Below are 22,215 nucleotides of genomic sequence, written 5' to 3'. Positions count from 1 at the left end.
CCTGCAAAACCGGGCGAGGAAGCGACGACAGCGCGATTACTATACTGATGAGGACATGGACACAGACGGCACAGCATGTGGCGACTGGGAGATCATGGGCCAGGTTCATGCCGTGGAACGCCGATTTCCAGTGGCTGAGAAACTTTCATTTGCGTAGGGCCACTTTCATGGAACTTTGTGACTTGCTGTCCCCTGCCCTGAAGTGCAAATACACCAAAATGAGATCAGCCCTCACAGCTGAGAAGCGAGTGGCAATAGCCCTGTGGAAGCTTGCAACACCCGACAGCTACCGGTCAGTCGGGAATCAGTTTGGAGTGGGGAAATCTACTGTGCTGCAAGTAACCAGCGCAGTCATTGACCAGCTGCTATCAAGGGTAGTGACTTAGGGAACCCCAGCACATTAAAGCCATCCACAGCGGTCTGCACATTTCCCAAACTGTGGTGGGGCAATAGACAGAACGCATATCCCTATTTTGGGACTGGACCACCTTGGCAGCCAGTACATAAACCGCAAGGGGTACTTTTCCATGGTGCTGCAAGCACTGGTGGATCACAAGGGACGTTTCACCAACATCAACGTGGGATGGCCAGGAAAGGTGCATGACGCTCGTATCTTCAGGAACTCTGGTGTGTTTGAACAGCTGCAGGAAGAAACTCACTTCCAAGACCAGAAAATTACTGTTGGGGATGTTGAAATGCCTATAGTTATCCTCAGGGACCCAGCCTACCCCTTAATGCCAAGGCTCATGAAGCCGTACACAGGTACCTGGACAGTAGTAAGGAGCAGTTCAACTATAGGCTGAGCAAGTGCAGAATGGTGGTAGAATGTGCGTTTGGATGTTTGAAAGCAAGCTGGCGCAGTTTACTGACTCGGTTAGATCTCAGCACAACCAATATTCCAGTTGTAACTGCTGCTTGTTGTGTGCTCCACAATATCTGTGAGAGTAAGGGGGAGACGTTTATGGCAGGGTTGGGAGGTTGAGGCAACTCGCCTGGCAGACAGTTTCGCACAGCCAAACAACAGGGTGATTAGAAGAGTGCAGCAGGGCACGCTGCACATCAGAGAAGCTTTGAAAGCCAGTTTCATGACTGGCCAGGGTACAGTGTGAGAGCTGTGTTTGTTTCTCTTAAAGTTACCTGCCCCGCTATATATATATGGAAATAAAGTCTCAATTGTTTAAAAATCGTTCTTTATTATTTGTTGCACAAAACATTGAGAGAAATCAGAAGCTAGATGGGGGAGGGGGGTATTAGGTGGGGGGGGGAGGACAAGTCCAGAAACCAAATCAAAATTTTAGGATACGCCAGCTTTCTGCTGTTTGTGCAATCCTGTGGGGTTGACTGTGTGGGGCCCCGTAGCCTCCCGCCCCGTGTTTTTGGGTGTCTGGGTGAGGAGGCTATGGAACTTGGGGAGGAGGGAGGGTGGTTATTCAGGGGCTGCAGCAGCAGTCTGTGGTCTTGCTGCCTTTCCCGCATTAGATCCACCATACAGCAGAGCATGTCAGTTCGCTCCTCCATGAGCGTGACCATAGCATCCTGCCTGCTCTCATCGCGCACGTCCCTCCTCTCTTCGTATTCATGTAACGCTTTACGCCACTCCGCAATTGTTTGCCTCCACGCATTCAACTGGGGCCTATCAGTGTGGGAGGTCTGCATGAGCTCGGCAAACATGTCATCCCAAGTTCATTTTTTCTGCCTTCTGATCTGGACCAGCCTCTGGGATGGAGTAGATAGGGGCCACATTGAAACATTTGCGCCTGCTGCGGGAGGAGAAAAAGGGAGGGTAGTATTTTGAAAGATACATTTTAGAGAACAAAGGGGACACTGTTTCTCAGTGAAACAGGCAATTCATAGTACACAGCACATGTTCTTTCCGTACAAGATCGCATTTTGCCTCTTATACTGAAGTGCCTGCCACTTTGGTGTGAGTAAACCATCACATGCGGCTGGGCAACAGAATTCAGCTTGCAGGCAGCCTGCGGGCTCTCTGGGATGATCGCTTCACACAACACCCTACCCACCACACACACACACCGCGGCGCTCCGATGAGGGTCTGATCAGGGATGAGCCCTTTAAACTAAACGTGAACAGCCCAGCATGGCTCCGATGAGCCTCTGATCAGGGATGAGCCCTTTAAACTAAACGCGAACAGCCCAGCGCGGCTGGATTTCCCCGACCCCATGGCTCCGATCAGGCTCTCACTCACCAGAAGTGCCTTCTCCATGGTCATGGTCCGGGAGCATGCTTTGGGAGTAGGGGGAGGCTTTTGGCTCCAGCGTTAAGAATAGTTCCTGGCTAGGGGGGAAAATGGATTCCCCACTTGCCGCCTGTGCACTGTCCTCTTCCTCCTCCTCCTCCTCTTCATCCTCCAAAAACTCATCCTCCTCGCTCCGTGCTACTCCCCCCTTGAACGTGTCCACAGACAGCGGTAGGGTAGTGGCGTCGTCACCCCCCATAATGGCATGTATAGGGCAATGACCCAGAGCACCCATTCGCCTTCCTGGCTTTTTGGTACGCTTGCCTGAGCACTTTGATTTTTGTACGACACTGCTCTGTGTCCCTGGAGTAGCCTCTTTCCGTCATGGCCCTGGAGACTTTACCATATGTATGTGCGTTTCTTTTTTTGGAACGTAGTTCTGCCATAACAGATTCATCTCCCCAACATGCAATGAGATCCAATACCTCCCATTCAGACCATGCTGGAGCTCGTCTACGAATCCAGGACTGCATGGTCTCTTGAGATGGTGGGCTCTTCATGGTCGCTTGTGATGGTGAACTGTGCTGATGGTCACCTGTGTTGATGGTGACCAAACAGAAAATCCAAAGTTCCCGGGGCTTTTACTGCCTACCTGGCTAGTGCGTTGGAGTTGAGTGTGTTGTCCAGAGCGGTCACAAGGGAGCATTCTGGGATAGCTCCCAGAGGCCAATATCGTCGAATTGCGTCCACAGTACCTGTAACCCAGAACTGCGATCTCGATTTTAGTGCTACTCCACTTGCTGAAGTGGAGTACAGAAATTGGAGTAAAGAGCCCTTTAAATCGAAAAAACTGATTTGGTTGTGTGGACGGAACCAGTTTTATTTCTAGGTAACTCGGCTAATTCCGAAATAACCGCGTCCTATAGACCAGGCCTATGACAAATGTTGGTATCAAGGCAAGACTTTGAAGAGAAACTCCAGCAGAATGTAAGAAAAATCCACAACACACATTGTCAGAAAGTTGTCAGTGACAGGGCTCAGACTCAAATGCATGATATAGCTCAGGTTTAATGGCCATAGCATGTTTTCTTGAGCCAACCAGTTACGGTGACAGCAGATGGCTGGAAGCCCTCTAGCTTTAAAAGACCTTCATCTTGCTGCACATGTGAATTTCAGTCTCTTTGACTCCTCATTTGATGATGGTGTAGGGAGGAGGGTTTGAGGTTTATTAGGAACTGGGGAACCTCTTGGGAAAGGAGGAGCCTGTACAGGAAGGATGGGCTCCACCTAAATGAAAATGGAACCAGACTTCTGGGATGTAAAATTAAAAAGTTCATAAAGGGGATATTAAACTAAGGGCTGGGGAATGGCAATAGGTGAGAAGAAACAAATGGTTTGGACAGAGCCATCCTTTAGGGGAGGATCTCTTAACGGGGATTCTCTATTTCCTAGTAAAGAGGAGAGGATAGAAGTTCAAAGTACAGGTAGTAGCTGAAGAGAAACTGTCCAATGAAAGAGTCCTATTTAATTATATCAGATGAAGGCAGACAACTAAATATTGACAATATTTATAAGTTCTTGTATACAGATGCAGAAAGGCTAAATTCTCAAATGAGTATACTTAAATGCCTGGTTTTAAATGAGGATATTGATATAATAGGCATTACTGAACTTGGGATGATGATAATCAATGGGACATGGTAATAGCACAGTACAAAATATATAGGAATGACAGAATAGGTTGTGCTTGTGGTTTTACCTGCACAATCTAGGGCACCCAACCTCTACCCTACTGAGGGCTCGGGGTGTAAGACACCTATCCTTACCCACGGGGCTCAGGAAGAAACCTGGTCAATTGAAGTGCCTGCCCTTTCCCTCAGGGCTCTACAGGTCTACAGAACCTTTTCCCAGTGAAAGTGTCTTACAAAGCCTGAGCTCTAAACATCTGTTTATTACAAACACACACACAACACAAATACCAAGAAAATCTCTAATGCTCACCACTCCCAATATACAGACAAATTTCAGCCAATGGCCAGTCAGGATCCACTCATCTGGGGATTCCCAGCGCCCATACATGGCACGGTCGTGTAGTGGGTACGATGTTTTGCAGCTTGTTGTACTGCAGTCTGAGGTTGATTCCTAAGGATCATTTTTCATTTACATTACATGAGTAAAACTAGCTACCGCCTTCAATTTTACTAAACATATCACATTATCCTACACCCCTGAATAAGAGAGATTTTAACCAATTACACACTGTCCTCATTCCTGACCACGTTTTTTTACATTGTATCTTTCACGCCCCAATTGTAACTTAGTTGTGACCTTCTCTATTTGTGCAGATAGCATAAAAATGATGGTCAGAGCTTATCTTTTGTTGAGCCTCTTTCTGTATCCTCCCTAATTTCACAGCACCTGGGCGTCTCTACTTTACAACCTGGTGGTTATAACTCTCGTTAGGGACATTCCTGAGGTGGGGGTGCTTTATCAGCAGCAGAACATTCTTTTTTTCAATTTTAGTGGTAAACTCCCTGAATTTCACCCAAGGCTGGTTTAATACGGGGGCGAGGGGGTTATCAGGTCTCAGGTCAACAATGGGTAGTTGGCACTATATGTGAAAGAAAGCGTAGAGTCAAATATAATAAAAAAAAAAAAAAATTGAATGAATCAAACTGTGCCGTAGAAATTCTACTGATTATTCCACACTTGAATAATTTGAATATAGCAGTAGGAATATGCCATTGACCATGTAATCAGGATGGTGATGGGATTATGAAACGCTCAGGGAGATTAGAGAGGCTATAAAAATAGAGAACTCCATAACTGGGGAATTCAACTATCCCCATATTTACTAGGTAAACGTCCCCTCAGGACGGGATGCAGATATAAAGTTTTTAGAAACAATTAGTGGCTGGATCAGCTAGTCCTGAAACCCACAAGGGGAGAGGCAAGTCTTGATTTAGTCCTAAATGGCACACAGGATCTGGTCCAAGAGGTGAATACAGCTGAACCACTTGGTAATTGAGACCATAATGTAATTAAATGTAACGTCCTTGTGAGGGGGCAGATACCAAAGAAGCCCACTACAGTAGCATTTAACTTCAGAAAGGGGAACTATACCAAATTGAGAGAGCTGGTTACATAGAAATTAAAAGGAACACTCACAAAAGTGAAATACCTGCAAGCTGCATGGAAACTTTTAAAAAACTCCATAATAGAGGCTCAAAATAAATGGGTATCCCAAGAGGGGGAAAAAACAGTAGGAAGATAAAAAAATACCACCATGGCTAAGGCAGTTAAAAGCAAAAAGGGCATCCTTGAAAAATTGGAAGTCAAACCCTACTGAGGAAAATAGAAAAGAGCATAAACTCGGCAAATCAAGTGTAAAAGTATAATTGGGCAGGCCAAAAAAAGAATTAGAGCAACTAGCAAAAGTCATTGAAACGAACACCAATTTTTTGAAGCACAGCAGAAGTAGGAAGCCTGCCAGACAATCAGTGGGCCTGCTGGATGATTGAGGTGCTAAACAAGCACACAAGGAAGCCAAGGCTATTGCAGCATAGCTGAATGAATCATTTGCATCAGTCTTCACTGCAGAGGATGTGAGGGACTTTCCTACACCTGAGCCATTCTTTTTAACTGGCAAATCTGAGGAAAAGTCCCAGATTGAAGTGCTGATAGAGGAGGTTTTGGAACAAATTGGTAATTTAAACATTAATAAGTCACCAGGACTAGATGGTATTGACCTAATAATACTGAAGGGGCTCGGATATGAAAAGTTCAGAACTACTGACTGTGATATGTACTCAGCCTCTGTACCAGATAACTAGGGGCAGCTAATGAAAATTATTTTTAAAAAAAATCTGCAGAGGCAATCCTGGCAATTAGTGACGAGTAAGCCTAACTTTAATACCAGGCACATTTTTGAAACTATAGTAAATAATAGAATTATCAGACACAAAGGTGAGCATGATTTGTTGGGGAGGAGTCAACATGTCTTTTGGAAAGGGAAATCATACCTCACCAATCTATTAGCATTCCCTGAGGGGGTCAACAGACATGTGGACAAGGGTGATCCAGTGGCTATAGTGTACTTGGAATTTCAGACATCCTTTGACAAGGTCCTTCACCAAAGGCTCTTGAGAAAAGTAAGCAGTCATGGGATAGGAAAGAAGGTCCTCTCATGGATCAGTAACTGATTAAAATACAGGAAACACAGGGTAGGAATAAATGGTCTGTTTTCACAGTGGAGAGAGGTAAATCGTGGGGTCCCCCAGGGATCTATACTAGGGCCATTGTTGTTCAATGTATTCATAAATGAAGTAGAAACATGGGGAAATGAGGTGGCAAAATTTGCAGGTGATGCAAAATTACTCCAGATAGTTAAGTCTAAAGCAAACTGAAGAGTTACAAAGGGCACTACAGAATTGGGTGACTGGGCAGCAAAGTACCAGAGGAAATTTAATATTGATAAATGCAAAGTAATGCACGTTGAAAAACATAATCCCAACTATAGATACAAAAGTATGGTGTCTAAATTAGCTATTACCACTCAAGAAAGAAATCTTGGATTCATTGTGGATAGTTCTCTGAAAACATCCACTCAGTGTGCAGTGGCAGTCAAAATACATAACAGAACATTAGGAACTGTTCAGGAAGTGATAAGTAATAAGCCAGAAAATATCATAATGCCACTATATAAATACATGGTATGCCACACCTTAAATACTGTATGCTGTTCTGGTCAGCCCATGTCAAAAAAGATATAGTAGAATTGGAAAAGGTGCAGAGAAGGACAACAAAAATGATTAGGGGTATGGAAAAGCCCCCCTATCAGGACTATAAAGTCATGAATGGTGTGAAGAAAGTGGATAAGGAAGTGTTATTAACCCCTTCACATAACACAAGAACCAGGAGTCACCCAATGAAATTAATAAGCAGCAGATAGGGTGCTAAAGGATCTCAGTGGGTTTAGCCCTGGTGGGAAGGGTCGGGTCTGCACTGCAATAAAGTGACTGAGTGTTTTGCCATAGGAGAGCCGAGAACATTTCTCTGCAGGGAAAGAGCCTGGGGGAATGTGCTGTGAAATTCACTAAAGCTGGTTATGAAATCTCTTCAGTCCCCCTTCTCACCCTGATGGGCTGCAGAACAACATCCACATTTCACTCCGGATGGGCCCAGCCTCCTAGGGGACGGGGAAGGACAATGGTTGCCGTGGAGCTGGCTCAGGTAGGGATTATCAGGGAGTTGCTGATGGGTTCCCTCTGCACTGACAGGGGCAGTAAACCCATAGCTTCTGGGAAGTTTAGTCTGGAGGTGGGAGCGGGCATGAAATCCACAGGCTGGAGAAAAGCATGGGGACAGGGTGTGACAAACCTGCTGGAATTTGTTTAAATTGGGGCTTAGGTTCTAGGAACAGACCCATGGGGGTTGGGAGAGGAAACTGCCCAATTTCTGGGACAGGAAACACCCCCTCAGACAGGGCTGGAGAAATTACCAGCCTGCCAGTGCTGCAGCCTGAACCTACTGACCAGAGGCTGCAGAGAGGTATGAAGGGGCTTAGGGGAGATGCCCCATCCTCTCACTTCAGCTGATGGCAATGAGGAGGGTTACTTTGGATTCCCCACAGGGAGCTGTCCCTGGACACTGCTGGGGGCTCCGTGTCCTATATCAGCCTATGAGGAAAGACAATATCCTCCCGCAGCAGAGAGAGGGGAGGGACAAGGGCTCTCTTTCTCCCTTTACCCTGATGCATACTGGCTGCTCTGAGCATGGGGAGGATTGGACTCTGCTGACTGTGTGCATCCCAGAGCTTCCATCTGAAGGACCCTGCGCCCCTGTGAATCGTGGGGTTATCAGTGGGGCAGCAGGTACTGAGTGTTGGACTCTTGCTCTTACAGGAGCCAGTGACCTTTGAGGAGGTGGCTGTGTATTTCACCAGGGAAGAGTGGGCTCGGCTGGACCCCGCTCAGAGAGACCTATACTGGGATGTCATGCAGGAGAACTGTGAGAATGTGACTTTGCTGGGTAAGGATTTCTGTCCCCTCCGTTATTAGAAGGGGAAATGAAGAGTTGAGGTTCACATCACTCCGCAGTGGAACTTCAACTCTTCCCTGTTTCAGCAACACCCCAACATGCCAGTGACACACATACTAGCACTCCGCCCTCCCCTGCTAGAGAACGCTTTGGGAACAGAGCACAGGAGCAGTATAACACAAAGTCTAAGGTCTTCTCTTTGCTAAGGCAAAACTTGGGTTTAGGTCTAGCATAAAGAACAGAAGTTGCCTACGCCTGGCCATTCAAACACTGAGCCTACCTCTCACAAACCAGCTCAGACTTGCAAAATGTTGCCACCCGTTTACAGGAGATAATGCTGCCCGCTTCTTACTTACAGTGTCACCTGAAAGTGCGAACAGGTGTTCACGTGGCACTTTTGTAGCTGGCGTTGCAAGGTATTTGTGTGCCAGATATGCTAAACATTGGTATGCCCCTTCATGCTTTGGCACCATTGCAGAGGACATGCTTCCCAGCTGATGAGGGGTTCTGCTCAATAACGAGCCCTAGTAGATACATTACCACCCTTTGTTGTGAGACTAAGAGCTGGACCTGTGTCTCTCCTTCATCTGGAAGGGATGCACAGTTTTCATTCCCCCAGCTAAATTTCCATATCAGTATCACTATATAGAGTTTTGGACAAAGGAAACCTCGTTGCCAAGAATATTCTCTCAGAAAAATATGTTCTGGTGTCCTTTCTATACATTCTCAATTTACCTAAGAACATCAGAATGCCCTTACTGGGTCAGACCAAGGGTCCATCTAGCCCAGTATCCTGTCTTCTGACAGTGACAAGTGCCAAGTTCCCCAGACGGAATGAACAGAACAGGTAATCATCATGTGATCCATCCCGTCGCTCATTCCCAGCTTCTGGCAAACAGAGGCCAGGGACACCATTCCTGCCCATCCTGTCTAATATCCATTGATGGACCTATCCCCCATTAATTTATCTAGTTCTTTTTTGAACCTGTTATGGTCTTGGCCTTCACAACATCCTGTGGGAAGGAGGTCCACAGGTTGACTGTGTGTTGTAAGAAGAAATGCTTCCTTTTATTTGTTTTTAACCTGCTGCCTATTAATTTCATTTGGTGACCTTTAGTTCTTGTTTTATGCGAAGTAGTAAACAACACTTCCTGATCTACTTTCTCTACACCAGTCATGATTTTATAGACCTTAATTATATCTCACCTTAGCCATCTCTTTTCCAAGCTGAAAAGTCCCAGATTTATAAATCTCTTCACATACAGATTTGTCACGTAGCTAACTGACACAGCTATGCTGGCAAAACTAAAATGAAAATCTGCATTTGGATTTGAGTATTTTAAAATATTTTTCCCCCCAGAAATTTTGGCATCAGGGCAAATCTTCCAAAGAGGACCCCTATAAAATGCAAGAATAAAGCTCAACACAGATTGTCTGAAAGCTGTCAATGGTAGGGCTCAAATTCAAATGTAGCTCAGGTTCAGCAATGGCCCCAGCATGTCCGCTAGAGACAAGAAAATGCTGTGACAGCTGTTTGCAGGAAACCCTCTGCTGTTAACAGAGCCTTAGTCTTCTTACACATGTGCATTTCAGTCTCTCTGATTTATCAGTTTGACTCCTGCTGATCTGAAATTCCCGATTTTACACTTTTTCAATACTGCTTCCTCAGAGAGGCATTGGGTGCCCTGTACTAGCTGAGAAGTGACTGAGATCCTTCGGGGACAATTAGAACCTCACGTTCATCCTAGGTGTGTGCAAAATGTTATGAGAGGGTGGGAATTTTCTAAAATGGTTCTTTTTTGGAGGGAGTCAGGGGAATCTCAGGAACTCCTTGCTGAAATAACACCAAATTTAAACTACGAACCACACCCTGCATGCCGACAAAGAGTAGCAAATATCATGATAATATAAGAGCGCTTTTGCATTTCAGAGTGGTTCGAAGAGTCAACTTTTAAACAGAAAGTAGGGCTCACCATAATTGTGGAAGAGCTGGTGCTCTGCTATAATCATCGTACAACACTCATTATTCCAAAGCAGCTCGACTCCACCGCAGGGGTTTGGAGAAACAGGACTAAAGGTATATATACTGTGACGAAGTTCCTGCTCTACCTTGGTCTTGAGCTTATTGGCGGATTTGCTCGCCTTGGAGCTTCACGGCAGCCCTCAGCTTGGCCGTTTTTCTGAACCCACAGTCCAGGTCGACTCCTCCTGTGTCCACATTCTCACTCTCAGTGAGCTCCTTTTTAAAACCCAGGTGCTCTGATTAGCCTGCCTTAATTGATTCTAGCAGCTTCTTGATTGGCTGCAGGTGTTCTAATCAGCCTGTCTTAATTGTCTCGAGAAGGTTCCTGATTGTTCTGGAATCTTCCCTGTTACCTTACCCAGGGAAAAGGGACCTACTTAGCCTGGGGCTAATATATGTGCCTTCTATTACTCTCCTATAGCCATCTGGCCCGACCCTGTCACATATCCCCCCCACTGCTCAACACTATGGGGTTGGGCAACTTGGGACGTCAGGCAGTGTACTCGTGACAAGCCATCTGCATTGCCATGGTGGCTTCCAGCCCAGTGCGGTATGGTGAATTGGAAAGGTTGTAGGAACAGGAAACTTCTGGTCACCCTTGCGTTCTTCTCTTTATTTCGCTGCATCCACTGGAGGGGTGCATGGTCAGTCACAAGGGTAAACTGTTGTCCCAGAAGGTAATAATGTAGGGTTTCCATGGCCCATTTCACAGCTACGCGCTCTCTTTCAACCACAGCATATTTCTGCTCTCTCGGGAGGAGTTTCCTGCTGAGGTAGAGGACTGGGTGTTCTTCATCTCCGACCATCTGCGATAGGACAGCTCCCAATCCTACTTCAGATGCATCTGTTTGTAAAATGAATTCTTTGTTGAAGTCTGGGGCTATAAGCACAGGGTTACTGCAGAGGGCTGTCCGTAGATCCATGAATGTTTTCTCTGCGGCATCTGTCCACTTCACCATGTCTGGACCCTGGGCTTTTATCAGATCTGTCAGGGGACTTGCTCTGGTAGCAAAATGGGGAATAAATCATCGGTAGTACCCCACCACACCCAGGAATGCCCGGACTTGCTTTTTCTGATTCAGGCGGGGCCAATTTTGGATAGTCTCTAGTTTGTTTAGTTGGGGCTTGACCATGCCCCTTCCTACAATGTAGCCAAAGTATTTAGCCTTGGCTAGCCCTATAGCACACTTGGCTGGGTTGGCTGTGAGGCCAGCTTGTCTTAGTGTGTCCAGAACCGCTTCCACCGTTCCTAAGTGGGTTTCCCAGTCGGGGGTGTGAATAATCACATCATCCAGGTATGCCACTGCATAACTGGTATGGGGCCGTAGGAGCTTGTCCATAAGATGCTGGAAGGTGGCAGGTGCCCCATGCAGTCCAAAAGGAAGAACAGTGTATTGAAACAGACCCTCTGGTGTAGAGAATGCCGTCTTTTCTTTCGCACCTTTGGCAAGGGGAATCTGCCAGTATCCCTTTGTTAAATCAGGGGTGGTCAAAAATCAGGCGTTGCCCAGGCGGTCAAGTAACTCATCGATACGGGGTATGGGGTATGCATCGAATTTGGATATCTCATTCAGCCGGCGACAGTCATTACAAAACCTAGTGGTGCCATTGGGTTTGGGCACCAACACAATTGGGCTTGACCACTGTCTGTGGGACTCTTCGATGACTCCCAGCTCCAACATCCTTTTTACCTCTGCCTTGATCTCCTCCCTTTTTGCTGCTGGGACCCGATAGGGCCTTAAAGTTACCTTTGCCCCAGGGTCTGTGATAATGTGGTGATATGCTTCGGTGGTCCGGCCTGGTTTGGTTGAAAACACGTCCTGGTATCAGTTGATCATCTCAGTTACTTCCGTCTTCTGGTTTGGTGTCAGATCAGTGGATATCCTGATCTGCTCCTGCATATTATTTCCCTGGATCAGGGTCTCTTGGGCCACTACACACGCCTCTCGTTGGTACCAAGGCTTTAAGAGGTTAATGTGATAAATTTGTTCTTGTTTCTGGCGTCCTGGCTGCCGCACCTTGTAGGTTACTTCCCCCACAGGTTCAACCACCTCATAGGGCCCCTGCCATTGGGCCAAAAGCTTGCTTTCTGCCGTGGGTACCAACACCATCATCCAATCCTCTGGTTGGATCTGTTGGACTTTTGCCTGGCAATTGAAATGGGTTCGCTGGGCCTCCTGCGCCTTTTCCAAATGTTCCCGTACAATAGGGGTGACCTGGGCTATCAGTTCTCGCATCTGCAACACATGGTCAATTATATTTCTCCCCTCATTGGGTTTCTCTTCCAGATTTCTTTTGCAATATCTAGTATGCCACAGGGGTGGCGTCCGTATAATAATTCAAAGAGGGGAAACCCAGTTGAGGCCTGAGGTACCTCCTGGATTGCAAACACAAGGTAGGGTAGTAGGGTGTCCCAATCCTTCCCGTCCCTACTTACCACTTTCCTTATCATTGCCTTGAGGGTTTGGTTAAACCTTTCTACCAGCCCATCAGTCTACGGATGATAGACTGAAGTTCTTAGGGTATGTATATGGAGCAGCGTACAGAGGTCCTTCATTAGCTTCAACATAAATGGGGTACCTTGGTCTGTTAATATCTCCTTTGGTAGCCCCACTCAGGCAAAGATCCCCACCAACTCTTTATCTATTGTTTTAGAGGCCATGTTCCGCAGGGTGACGGCTTCTGGGTAGCGAGTAGCATAATCCAGAACGACAAGTATATATTGGTGGCCCCGGGCTGTCTTCTCCAGGGGTCCCACTAGATCCATGGCTATTCGCTCGAAGGGGATCTCTATGATGGGAAGGGGTACTAACAGTGTCCTCAAGTGGGGACGGGGACTGTGCAGCTGACACTCTGGGCAGGACGCACGGTACCTCCGCACTTCTTCATGTACTCCGGGCCAGAAGAATCGTCGCAGGACCCGTGCCAGGGTCTTTTCTACCCCCAAATGCCCCCCAAAAAGATGACTATGCGCCAGACTTAATACAGCATTCTGGTGTTTCTGCGGTACTAGGATCTGCTGTACCTTCTGCCCTGTACTGGTGCAACCAGGTATAAGAGATTCTTCTTCATTATGAAGTAGGGTCCCGGTCCCTGGGTTTTCCCTTCCACGGGGACCCCATCTATTTCGGTCACCTCCTTCCTAATGTTGTCGTACCTTGGGTCTTCAGCCTGGTCCCGTCTAAAATTTCCTCTCCCGGGGCTAATCTGCCCGAGATCTAGGGGGCCAGTGTCTCTTGCCTCTACTGGTTCAGAGGTTTTAGGGTGTGGGTCAGACTCGGGTGCTTCTCCCTCCAGGGTGACCTCCTTTTCAGCTGTTCGAGTCTGCCTACCTATGAGAGCGACCCTCTGGCTTTGGGCCAGTATTCGGGTTCCCAAGGCCTTAGCTGCCCTTCTTTCCCTTTTCGTCTTTTTACGCTGTCTGGGAGTGGAGAACAAATCTGGGGATATTTCAGAGAAGGTTGGGGGCTGACAGTCTACTGTGGATGCCTCACTACTTTCAGGGCTTCTCCCTTTCTCCACTTCCTCTACCGGGAGTAAGTCTCCAAACCCTGGGAAGTCCCTCCCTATGAGCACTGGGTATCGGAGTTTAGGGACTACACCTGCTGCTACCTCAGTAGTGTTCCCCTGAATCTCGATTTTTTACTGGGATGGTGGGGTAATAACCAATTGTCCCATGGATGCGTGTTATCCCCATATGCTTAGCCCACAGCAGCTGACTACGCTTCACGAGCTTCTCCGAGACAAGCGTGATAGCACTCCCCGAATCAATCAGTGCTGTGGTCTCTACCCCATTTAGCTTCACTGGTCTAGTGTACATATGTGGGGTTAGTGAGACCCCCACAAGGCGGATTAGGGAGCATGGGTCTGCCCAGTCCCCCAGGTTACACTGCATAGGCTCCTCGGCATTGGGACACTGTGCAGCTATGTGTCCCCACTCCTTTCAGGCGTAACGTCTGTATGGAGCCCTAAGCATTCCCCGATCTCTTGGTTTGGGTAGTCTAACATCACGATCCTCTTCCCCCTCAGTGCTCCAACTCTTTGTGGCTACTGGTGGGCCTTCAGCCCCTTTCTTTTTCCACTTGGGTTCTCCTGGTGGCCCAGTCACCCGAGCTCTAGGGCTTGGTGCTGCTAGTGTAACCCGGGGTGCTTCTTCCTTAACTGGTCGGGTCAGCTCCCTCGCCGTCCTTCGCCTTTCTACCAGCGCGACAACCTCGTTGTAGGTGGAGGGTTCGTTCTGGCTTACCCAGGCGCGAAGGTCTGGCGGTAGTCCTCTCATATACCGGTCGATGACCAGAACCTCTAGTATCTCCTCCGGACTCCGGGACTCAGTTCGTAACTGCTTTCGTGCGAGATGGACGAAGTCATATAATTGGGGTTTTGTTTTCCTGGTACCTCGACTCATGATGTCGCTGGGCCCGCACTACGGTCGTTACCCCAGATCTGGCCAGGATCTCTGCTTTCAGCTGGCGGTAGTCTGCCGCAGCCTCTTCAGGCAAATCATAGAAGGCCTTCTGGGCCTCCCCACACTGGAATGGAGGGAGGATGCCAGACCACTGTTCTCGGGGCCAAGCCTCCCACAGGGCTGTCCTCTCAAAGGCCAGGAGGTATGCCTCTACATCATCCTCCCACGTCATTTTCTGCAGCCAGTTGCTGGCCCGCATGATCTGCATCCCATCATGGCCGCAGTTCAGTTCTGTAAGGGCCTTTACCTGGTTTACCAGTTCCCGCAACATAGCCCGTCTTGAGTAGCCTGGTCCATCAGCAGGCGATTAGTCTCTCGTTGCAGCCACAGTGCCTCCTGTTGGGCGGCTGCCTGGACAGGAGTAGCCTCCTGCTGGGCAGCCGTGGCTTGTATCAGTGCCCGCACTACCTCCTCCACTGTGGTGAAAAAAAAAAATAGACCCTCTCTCTTTTTTCTTTTTTTATTTTTCCCAAACACCCTCCTTCTTCCACCGTGCTGTGGACACCAGATCCCACTTCCGACACCAGTTGTAAGTTCCTGCTCTACCTTGGTGGGTCTTGCGCTTATTGACAGATTTGCTCGCCTTGGAGATTCATGGCAGCCTTCAGCTTGGCCTTTTTTCAGAACCCACAGTCCAAGTCGACTCCTCCTGTGTCTGACCAGGGGATGGGAGGATTTGGGGGGAACACGGGCCCGCTCTCTACTCCGGGTTCCAGCTCAGGGCCCTGTGGAATGCAGCTGTCTAGAGTGCCTCCTGGAACAGCTGTGCGACAGCTACAACTCCCTGAGCTACTTCCCCATGGCCTCCTCCCAACACCTTCTTTATCCTCACCATAGGACCTTTTTCCTGGTGTCTGATAATGCTTGTACACCTCAGTCCTCCAACAGTCCACGTTCTCACTCTCAGCTCCTAGTGCCTCTTGCTCCCAGCTCCTCACACGCATACCACAAACTGAAGTGAGCTCCTTTTTAAAACCCAGATGCCCTGATTAGCCTGCCTTAATTGATTCTAGCAGCTTCTTGATTGGTTGCAGGTGTTCTAATCAGCCTGTCTTAATTGTCTCGAGAAGGTTCCTGATTGTTCTGGAACCTTCCCTGTTACCTTACCCAGGGAAAAAGGACCTACTTAGCCTGGGGCTAATATATGTGCCTTCTATTACTCTCCTATAGCCATCTGGCCCGACCCTGTCACAACACTCATCAAATGCTACAGCAGCAGTGCTGCAGCTGTGCTGCAGTAGTACTTCAGTGTAGAAATTAACGAGAATGATCAGAGGGATTATCCTATCACCGTAATGAATCCACCTACCCAAGAGGAGCTAACTAGGATGATGGAAGAATTCTTCCATTGACCTAGTGCAATCTGTGCTGGGGTTAGGTCGGTTTAATTATGTCACTCAGGGGTGTGGATTTTTCACCACCTGCCAGAATGATGGGTCAGTTTAACATTAGAATGGCCTAAGGGCCACCTGGTTAGGGTAGGGTTAGTGGGGGCAAAGGGGTGATTTGGGGGATCTAGAGCTGCCAGGGATCTCAGCCTATTATGAGAGAATCCCTGCACAGTCCCTATTGCTGTAGAGCCTGCACTCCATTCTAATCAGAGTCCACTTTCACTTTGTTTTACATATTGTCAAATATTATGATTCTCATTCTTTGCTCTCCACTGTTCAGTGCCTACCCCTTCCCCCCTCCACACACCTCTTCCCTACAAACTGTGACCCCAGACACCATTTCTGATTCCTTACATTCCTCCCAGTCACAAGGTGACTCCTTCCCTGGCATAAATGTGCATTTTCTTGGTAATGTCATAGGCTGGTAATGAAACTTCTGAGGACTTCCCCCCCTCACTTCCTGCAGCAGCCACAGTCTCTCTTTGCAGGCTCCTTGGGTATTTGAGTCAGTCCCTCCTGAGATCACATGATCTTATTCTTTTCATAGTTTCCTTTTCCAGAGGAATTAGTTTGTTGCTACTGAGTTATAATATCTAATTCCCCAACCTCAACCTAGGTACTTCAGGAACTAGTTGGGGCAATCTGAAAATCATTAGCAATTATCTTTGAGAACTCATGGAGGACAGGTGAGCTCCCATAGGACTGGTTAAGGACAAATACAGTACCTGTCTTTAAAAAGGGGAGCAAAGAGGACCTGAGAGATTATAGATCAGGTCTAACTTCGACAGCTGGAAAGATACTGGAACATATTATGAAACAATCAGTTTGTCAGCACCTGGAAGATAATAGCATTTTGGGCAATAGTCAGTACAGATTTGTCAAGAACAAATCATGCCAAATCAATCGTAATTTCCTTCTTTAACAGTGATATTGGCCTAGAGTATTACATGGAAGCAGCAGATTTGCTAGATCTTAATTTTAGTATGTCCTTTGACACAGTCCCACATGCCATTCTCATAGGGAAACTAGGAAAATCTGGTCTAGATAAAATTATTATGAAGGGGTACAAAACTGGTTGAAAGACCGTACTCAATTTTAATCTGCAGCAAGGGCGATTTAGGTTAGATACGGGGGGGGGGGAATGTGACTACAAGGGTAGTTAAGCTCTTGACTAGGATTGTGGAATCCCAATAATTGGTTGTTTTTAAGAACAGCTTAGTCAAACGCCTATCAGGGATGGCCCAGGTTTACTTGTTCCTGCCTCAATGGATGGGCTGGATTAAATGACCTCTCCAAGTCCCTTCCAGCCCCACTTTTCTGTGGTTCTATCATTCTAAAACTTTCACCATGCACTGGAGGATTTTCATGCTCCTTTCCACTACACTTGACCTGCTATATTTCTGAACTTATAAAAATGTACTTTCCTGGTATCTAGCACCCCGATGTACTCCATTCAGTGATCTCCCCATTCCTTCCTATTCCTTACTATGCTGAGCCCCGCAAGCCCATGCTCCCCAGTCCCAGTTTCCATATGACTGTCTCATTATGATTGGCTCTCTGTCGGTAAGAAGCAGTTTCAAGGTGACTTTCAGTTGGCTTTCTGTGATATGGAGTTCTTTCCCTGGGCTTTAGGAGCCTCTCTGATGAGGAGTGTCTTGCTGTGTGTGCACCAGCAGAGCAGTGGAGAGTTCTAAGCAGAGTGTCTGCACCTCTGAGCACCAGGAGAGCTAGCTCCAGAATATAAAATGAGCTGGGATTAAAAAAAGTCCATGCTCTTTGTGACAAATGTCCCATGAATTCACCTCATGTAACTTGTTTTCTGTCATCTGAGCAGGGTTCCCAGTTTCCAAACCTGAAGTGATGTCCCAGCTGGAACCAGGGGAAGAGCTGTGGGTCTCAGATCTCCAGGGCTCAGAGGAAAGAGAGATCCTGAGAGGAACCTGCCCAGGTGAGGAATCATTAGTCCAACTCAAATACTGCCTGTGGCTGAGGGAAACATGGGATTCCCTACAAAGAATCGCTACAAAGAATTGAGAGTGCTTTGAGTTCAGGATTGTCTCCCCGCAATGTCATATCCTCAGAGCAGCTATCGCTCATGGCTTCCTGCCCATCTTGGCTGACACGTAACAATAGCTGAGTTCCTGACCTCCTTTCATCCTGAGTATTGGGATGGAATGTGGAGACTAAGTTGATCCCCTTTTGGGAAGAGTTTCTGGGAATTGATTTCCTGATCTTTCCCCCCATCTCTCTAGCATTTACTTTTGTTTCCTCTCCCCTTTTCCGTCCCAGCTTCTGAGGTTTCTCTCTCTGTCTCAGGAGATGATGGGATGGTGAGTGAGCAAAAAGAGCAGAATCCACAGCAGGAAGATGCTGAGAAGGTGGAACTCCACGGGGGCTTACCACAAGGAACTCAAGGGAACATGTCCAGGAGTCGTGAAGAGAGGCAGCAGGGAAACAAATCAGGGGAGAAAGTGGGTAAATCCATCAGTTGTGAGGAAAATCTCAAGGACCTCAAGGAAACCACAGCCCAGCAGAGAATCCTCAAGGGAGAAAGACAAAACATGTGCCCTGAGTGTGGGAAAACCTTCCCTTGGCTCTCACACCTTATTAGACATCAGAGAGTCCACACAGGAGAGCGACCCTATGAGTGCGGAGAGTGCAGGAAAACCTTCTCTTGGCACTCCCAGCTTATTGTACATCAGAGAATCCACACAGGAGAGAGACCCTATGAGTGCTGTGAGTGCGGGAAAACCTTCACTCGGCGCTCACACCTTAATGTACATCAGAGAATCCACACAGGAAAGCGACCCTATGAATGCTGCAAGTGCAGGAAAACCTATATTCAGAGATCAGACCTTGTCAGACATCAGAGAACTCACTCAGGAGAGAGACCCTATGAATGCTGCAAGTGCAGAAAAACCTTCCCTCGGCGCTCACACCTTATCAGACATCACAGAACCCACAAAGGTGCGAGCCCTTATGAATGCTGTGAGTATAGAAAAAACTTTTCTGAGCCCTTATTAAGCATCAGAGAATCCAAAAAAGGAGGGACACGACCGTATGAATGTTGTGAGTGTGGGAAAAGCTTCATTTATTGCTCAGATATTAGGAGAGATCAGAAGATCCACCCAAGATAGAGACCCTAGATTTTGGGAAAAGCTTATGTCAGAGGTCACACCTTATTTATCGTCAGGGAATCCACAAGGGAGATAAAATCCTGGTCTAGGGCTGACAAAAATAGTTTTTAACTTTGATATTTTTGTTAATTTCCACATGTGGCCTGTAAGGCTGTTCATATGATTTGCTTCATTGTGGTCTCAGCTCTCCCAGGTGAGTGGTCCCGTTCTGCGGCTTTCCCTTCTTTGGGGTGAATCTCCAAATATCCTTCCTATCATAGAATCATAGAATATCAGGGTTGGAAGGGACCTCAGGAAGTCAGGACCAATCCCCAACTAAATCATCCCAGCCAGGGCTTTGTCAAGCCTGACCTTGAAAACCTCAAAGGAAGGAGATTCCACCACCTCCCTAGGTAACCCATTCCAGTGCTTCACCACCCTCCCAGTGAAAATTTTTTTCCTAATATCCAACCTAAACCTCCCCCACTGTAACTTGAGATCATTACTCCTTGTTCTGTCATCTGCTACCACTGAGAACAGTCTAGATCCATCCTCTTTGGAACCCCCTTTCAGGTATTTGAAAGCAGCTATCAAATCCCCCCTCATTCTTCTCTTCCGCAGACTAAATAATCCCAGTTCCCTCAGCGTCTCCTCATAAATCGTGCTCCAGCCGCCTAATCATTTTTGTTACCCTCTGCTGGACTCTTTCCAATTTTTCCACATCCTTCTTGTAGTGTGGGGCCCAAAACTGGACACAGTACTCCAGATGAGGCCTCATCAACGCCGAATAGAGGGGAATGATCACTTCCTGCCATCTGCTGGCAGTGCTCCTACTTATACATCCCAAAATGCCATTGGCCTTCTTGGCAAGAAGGGCACACAGTTGACTTATATCCAGCTTCTCGTCCATGGTAACCCTAAGTCCTTTTCTGCAGAATCTGCTGCCTAGCCACTCAGTCCTTAGTCTGTAGCAGTGCGTGGGATTCTTCTGTCCTAAGTGAAGGACTCTGCACTTGTCCTTGTTGAACCTCATCAACCTTCTTTTGGCCCAATCCTCTAATTTGTCTAGGTCACTCTGTATCCTATGTCTACCCTCCAGCACATCTACCACTCCTCCAAGTTTAGTGTCATCTGCAAACTTGCTGAGGGTGCAATACACGCCATCCTTCAGATCATTAATTAAAGTATTGAACAAAACCGACCCTTGGGGCACTCCGCTTGATACTGGCCGCCATCTAGACATGGAACCATTGATCACTACCCATTGTGCCCGACAATCTAGCCAACTTTCTATCCACCTTATAGTCCATTCATCCAGCCCATACTTCTTTAACTTGCTGGCAAGAATACTGTGGGAGACCGTGTCAAAAGCTTTGCTAAAGTCAAGGAATAACACGTCCACTGCTTTCCCCTCATCCACAGAGCCAGTTATCTCATCGTAGAAGGCAATTAGGTTAGTCAGGCATGACTTGCCCTTGGTGAATCTATGCTGACTGTTCCTGATCACTTTCCTCTCCTCTAAGTGCTTCAGAATTGATTCCTTGAGGACCTGCTCCATGATTTTTCCAGGGACTGAGGTGAGGCTGACTGGCCTGTAGTTCCCAGGATCCTCCTCCTTCCTTTTTTTAAAGATGGGCACTACATTAGCCTTTTTCCAGTCATCCAGGACTTCCCCCGATTGCCATGAGTTTTCAAAGATAATGGCCAATGGCTCTGCAATCAGATCCCCCAACTCCTTTAGCACTCTCAGATGCAGCACATCCGGCCCCATGGACTTGTGCTTTCTTCTCTGAATCATGGGAGTATGAGTCCTCCTTCCTAGGATTGCGCATCAGCCCCACGTGGGTGAAACACAAATTATCTCAGTTACCTACACTGTGGTGAATATACTTGGGCCTTGTGTCCATTAACATTTTTTGTCATTAGCTAGCTCGTGTGAGCTATCCACATACAAAATCACAACTATGTTTTCTATACTGACCTGGCCCAAATAGAGTAGTATGGGTTAGCTAACACATTTTCCCTTATTCTAATCTACTCCATGTTTCCTAGTCTAGAGAAACCATTATTGTGATGCTAAAACTTTTGGAAATCATCCAACTCAATAATAATGAGACAGTGGTGAGTGAAGCAGGTTTCAGTGGATCAGAGGACAAATGCACTGGTAAAATCTGTGGTCCTGATTCTGAGTCATCAGATGTAACCTGCCCTAGAATCTCATTGTATCTGAAATGGAAAATGTCTTATACCTCTCTGAGATGTAGATTTTTCTCTCTTTCCTAAAGGCTGTTTGGTCACACAACTGGATATTAGTTTTTTTTGGCAGAATGTAGTTCAGATTTATTGAGGATTTTGAGACAAATGACCATTTACTTCAACAGTCATTTCTTCCTTTATTTATGGTTTCCTCTCACCCCCCCATGATGACATGAGGAAAGTTCAAATGCAGCTCGGTCAGCTGGAACGAATACTCCCAATTATGAGATATGCTACCAAAGAAATGGTAGTGGTTTGAAATCTTCAGTCTGAAATAGTGAACAACAGCACACCCCAAACTGTGCAACTAACTTAAGTAGCTTAATATAATCACAACGTTAAGTTATTTAGGTCAATATTATCTCAGATAATTCGGGAAAGAGTGCCACAGTAAGTGACTTGGAACTAGGCAAAATGTCCATGTATTTGGTTCTCCAAACTATTGTAACCCAGGCCCTACAGCAGATTACCATGTACTAGCTGAGATAAATGCCAAGGAAATGTGATCAGTTGGGGGACAATTAGAAGCATAGTTTCAGCCTGTGTGTGCGCAAAATGTTGTAGGAACAGGGGGATTTTGTAAAAAGGTTCTTTTTAGGTGGATACCGGGGGGGGGGGCTGGTCCTAAGGAATTGCTTGCTTAAATAACCCCAAATTTAAACCACTAATCAAACCCTGCATGCACATAGAGAGTAGCAAATGCCAACACAATCGAAGCACACGTGCA

The 22,215-nt window shown here is 47.0% G+C and overlaps 1 protein-coding gene across 30 annotated transcripts in view; it reads left to right on the top strand.

The window, feature by feature from the left end:
• Positions 1-22,215, top strand: part of LOC102947615 (zinc finger protein 543) — a 99,330-nt gene that overhangs the window by 27,470 nt on the left and 49,645 nt on the right. For 20 of the 30 annotated variants that reach the window (XR_006286200.1, XR_006286198.1, XR_006286199.1 and 17 more), the window contains 5 exons: positions 7,321-7,430; positions 8,102-8,228; positions 10,168-10,314; positions 17,951-18,064; positions 18,406-19,104. Coding sequence is in view for 27 of the 30 variants with exons in the window: in XM_043530591.1 (XP_043386526.1) it covers positions 7,321-7,430; positions 8,102-8,228; positions 10,168-10,314; positions 17,951-18,064; positions 18,406-19,104 (1,197 nt within the window). In the remaining 3 variants the exon portion in view is untranslated. The remainder of the gene's footprint in view (positions 1-7,320; positions 7,431-8,101; positions 8,229-10,167; positions 10,315-17,950; positions 18,065-18,405; positions 19,105-22,215) is intronic. The other 10 variants (XM_043530593.1, XM_043530598.1, XM_043530585.1 and 7 more) reach the window with 7 other exon arrangements.

The sequence above is a fragment of the Chelonia mydas genome, chromosome 16 (genome assembly GCF_015237465.2).
Source record: "Chelonia mydas isolate rCheMyd1 chromosome 16, rCheMyd1.pri.v2, whole genome shotgun sequence".
Classification (NCBI taxonomy): domain Eukaryota; kingdom Metazoa; phylum Chordata; order Testudines; family Cheloniidae; genus Chelonia; species Chelonia mydas.
This window is presented reverse-complemented; position numbering and strand designations above follow the sequence as displayed.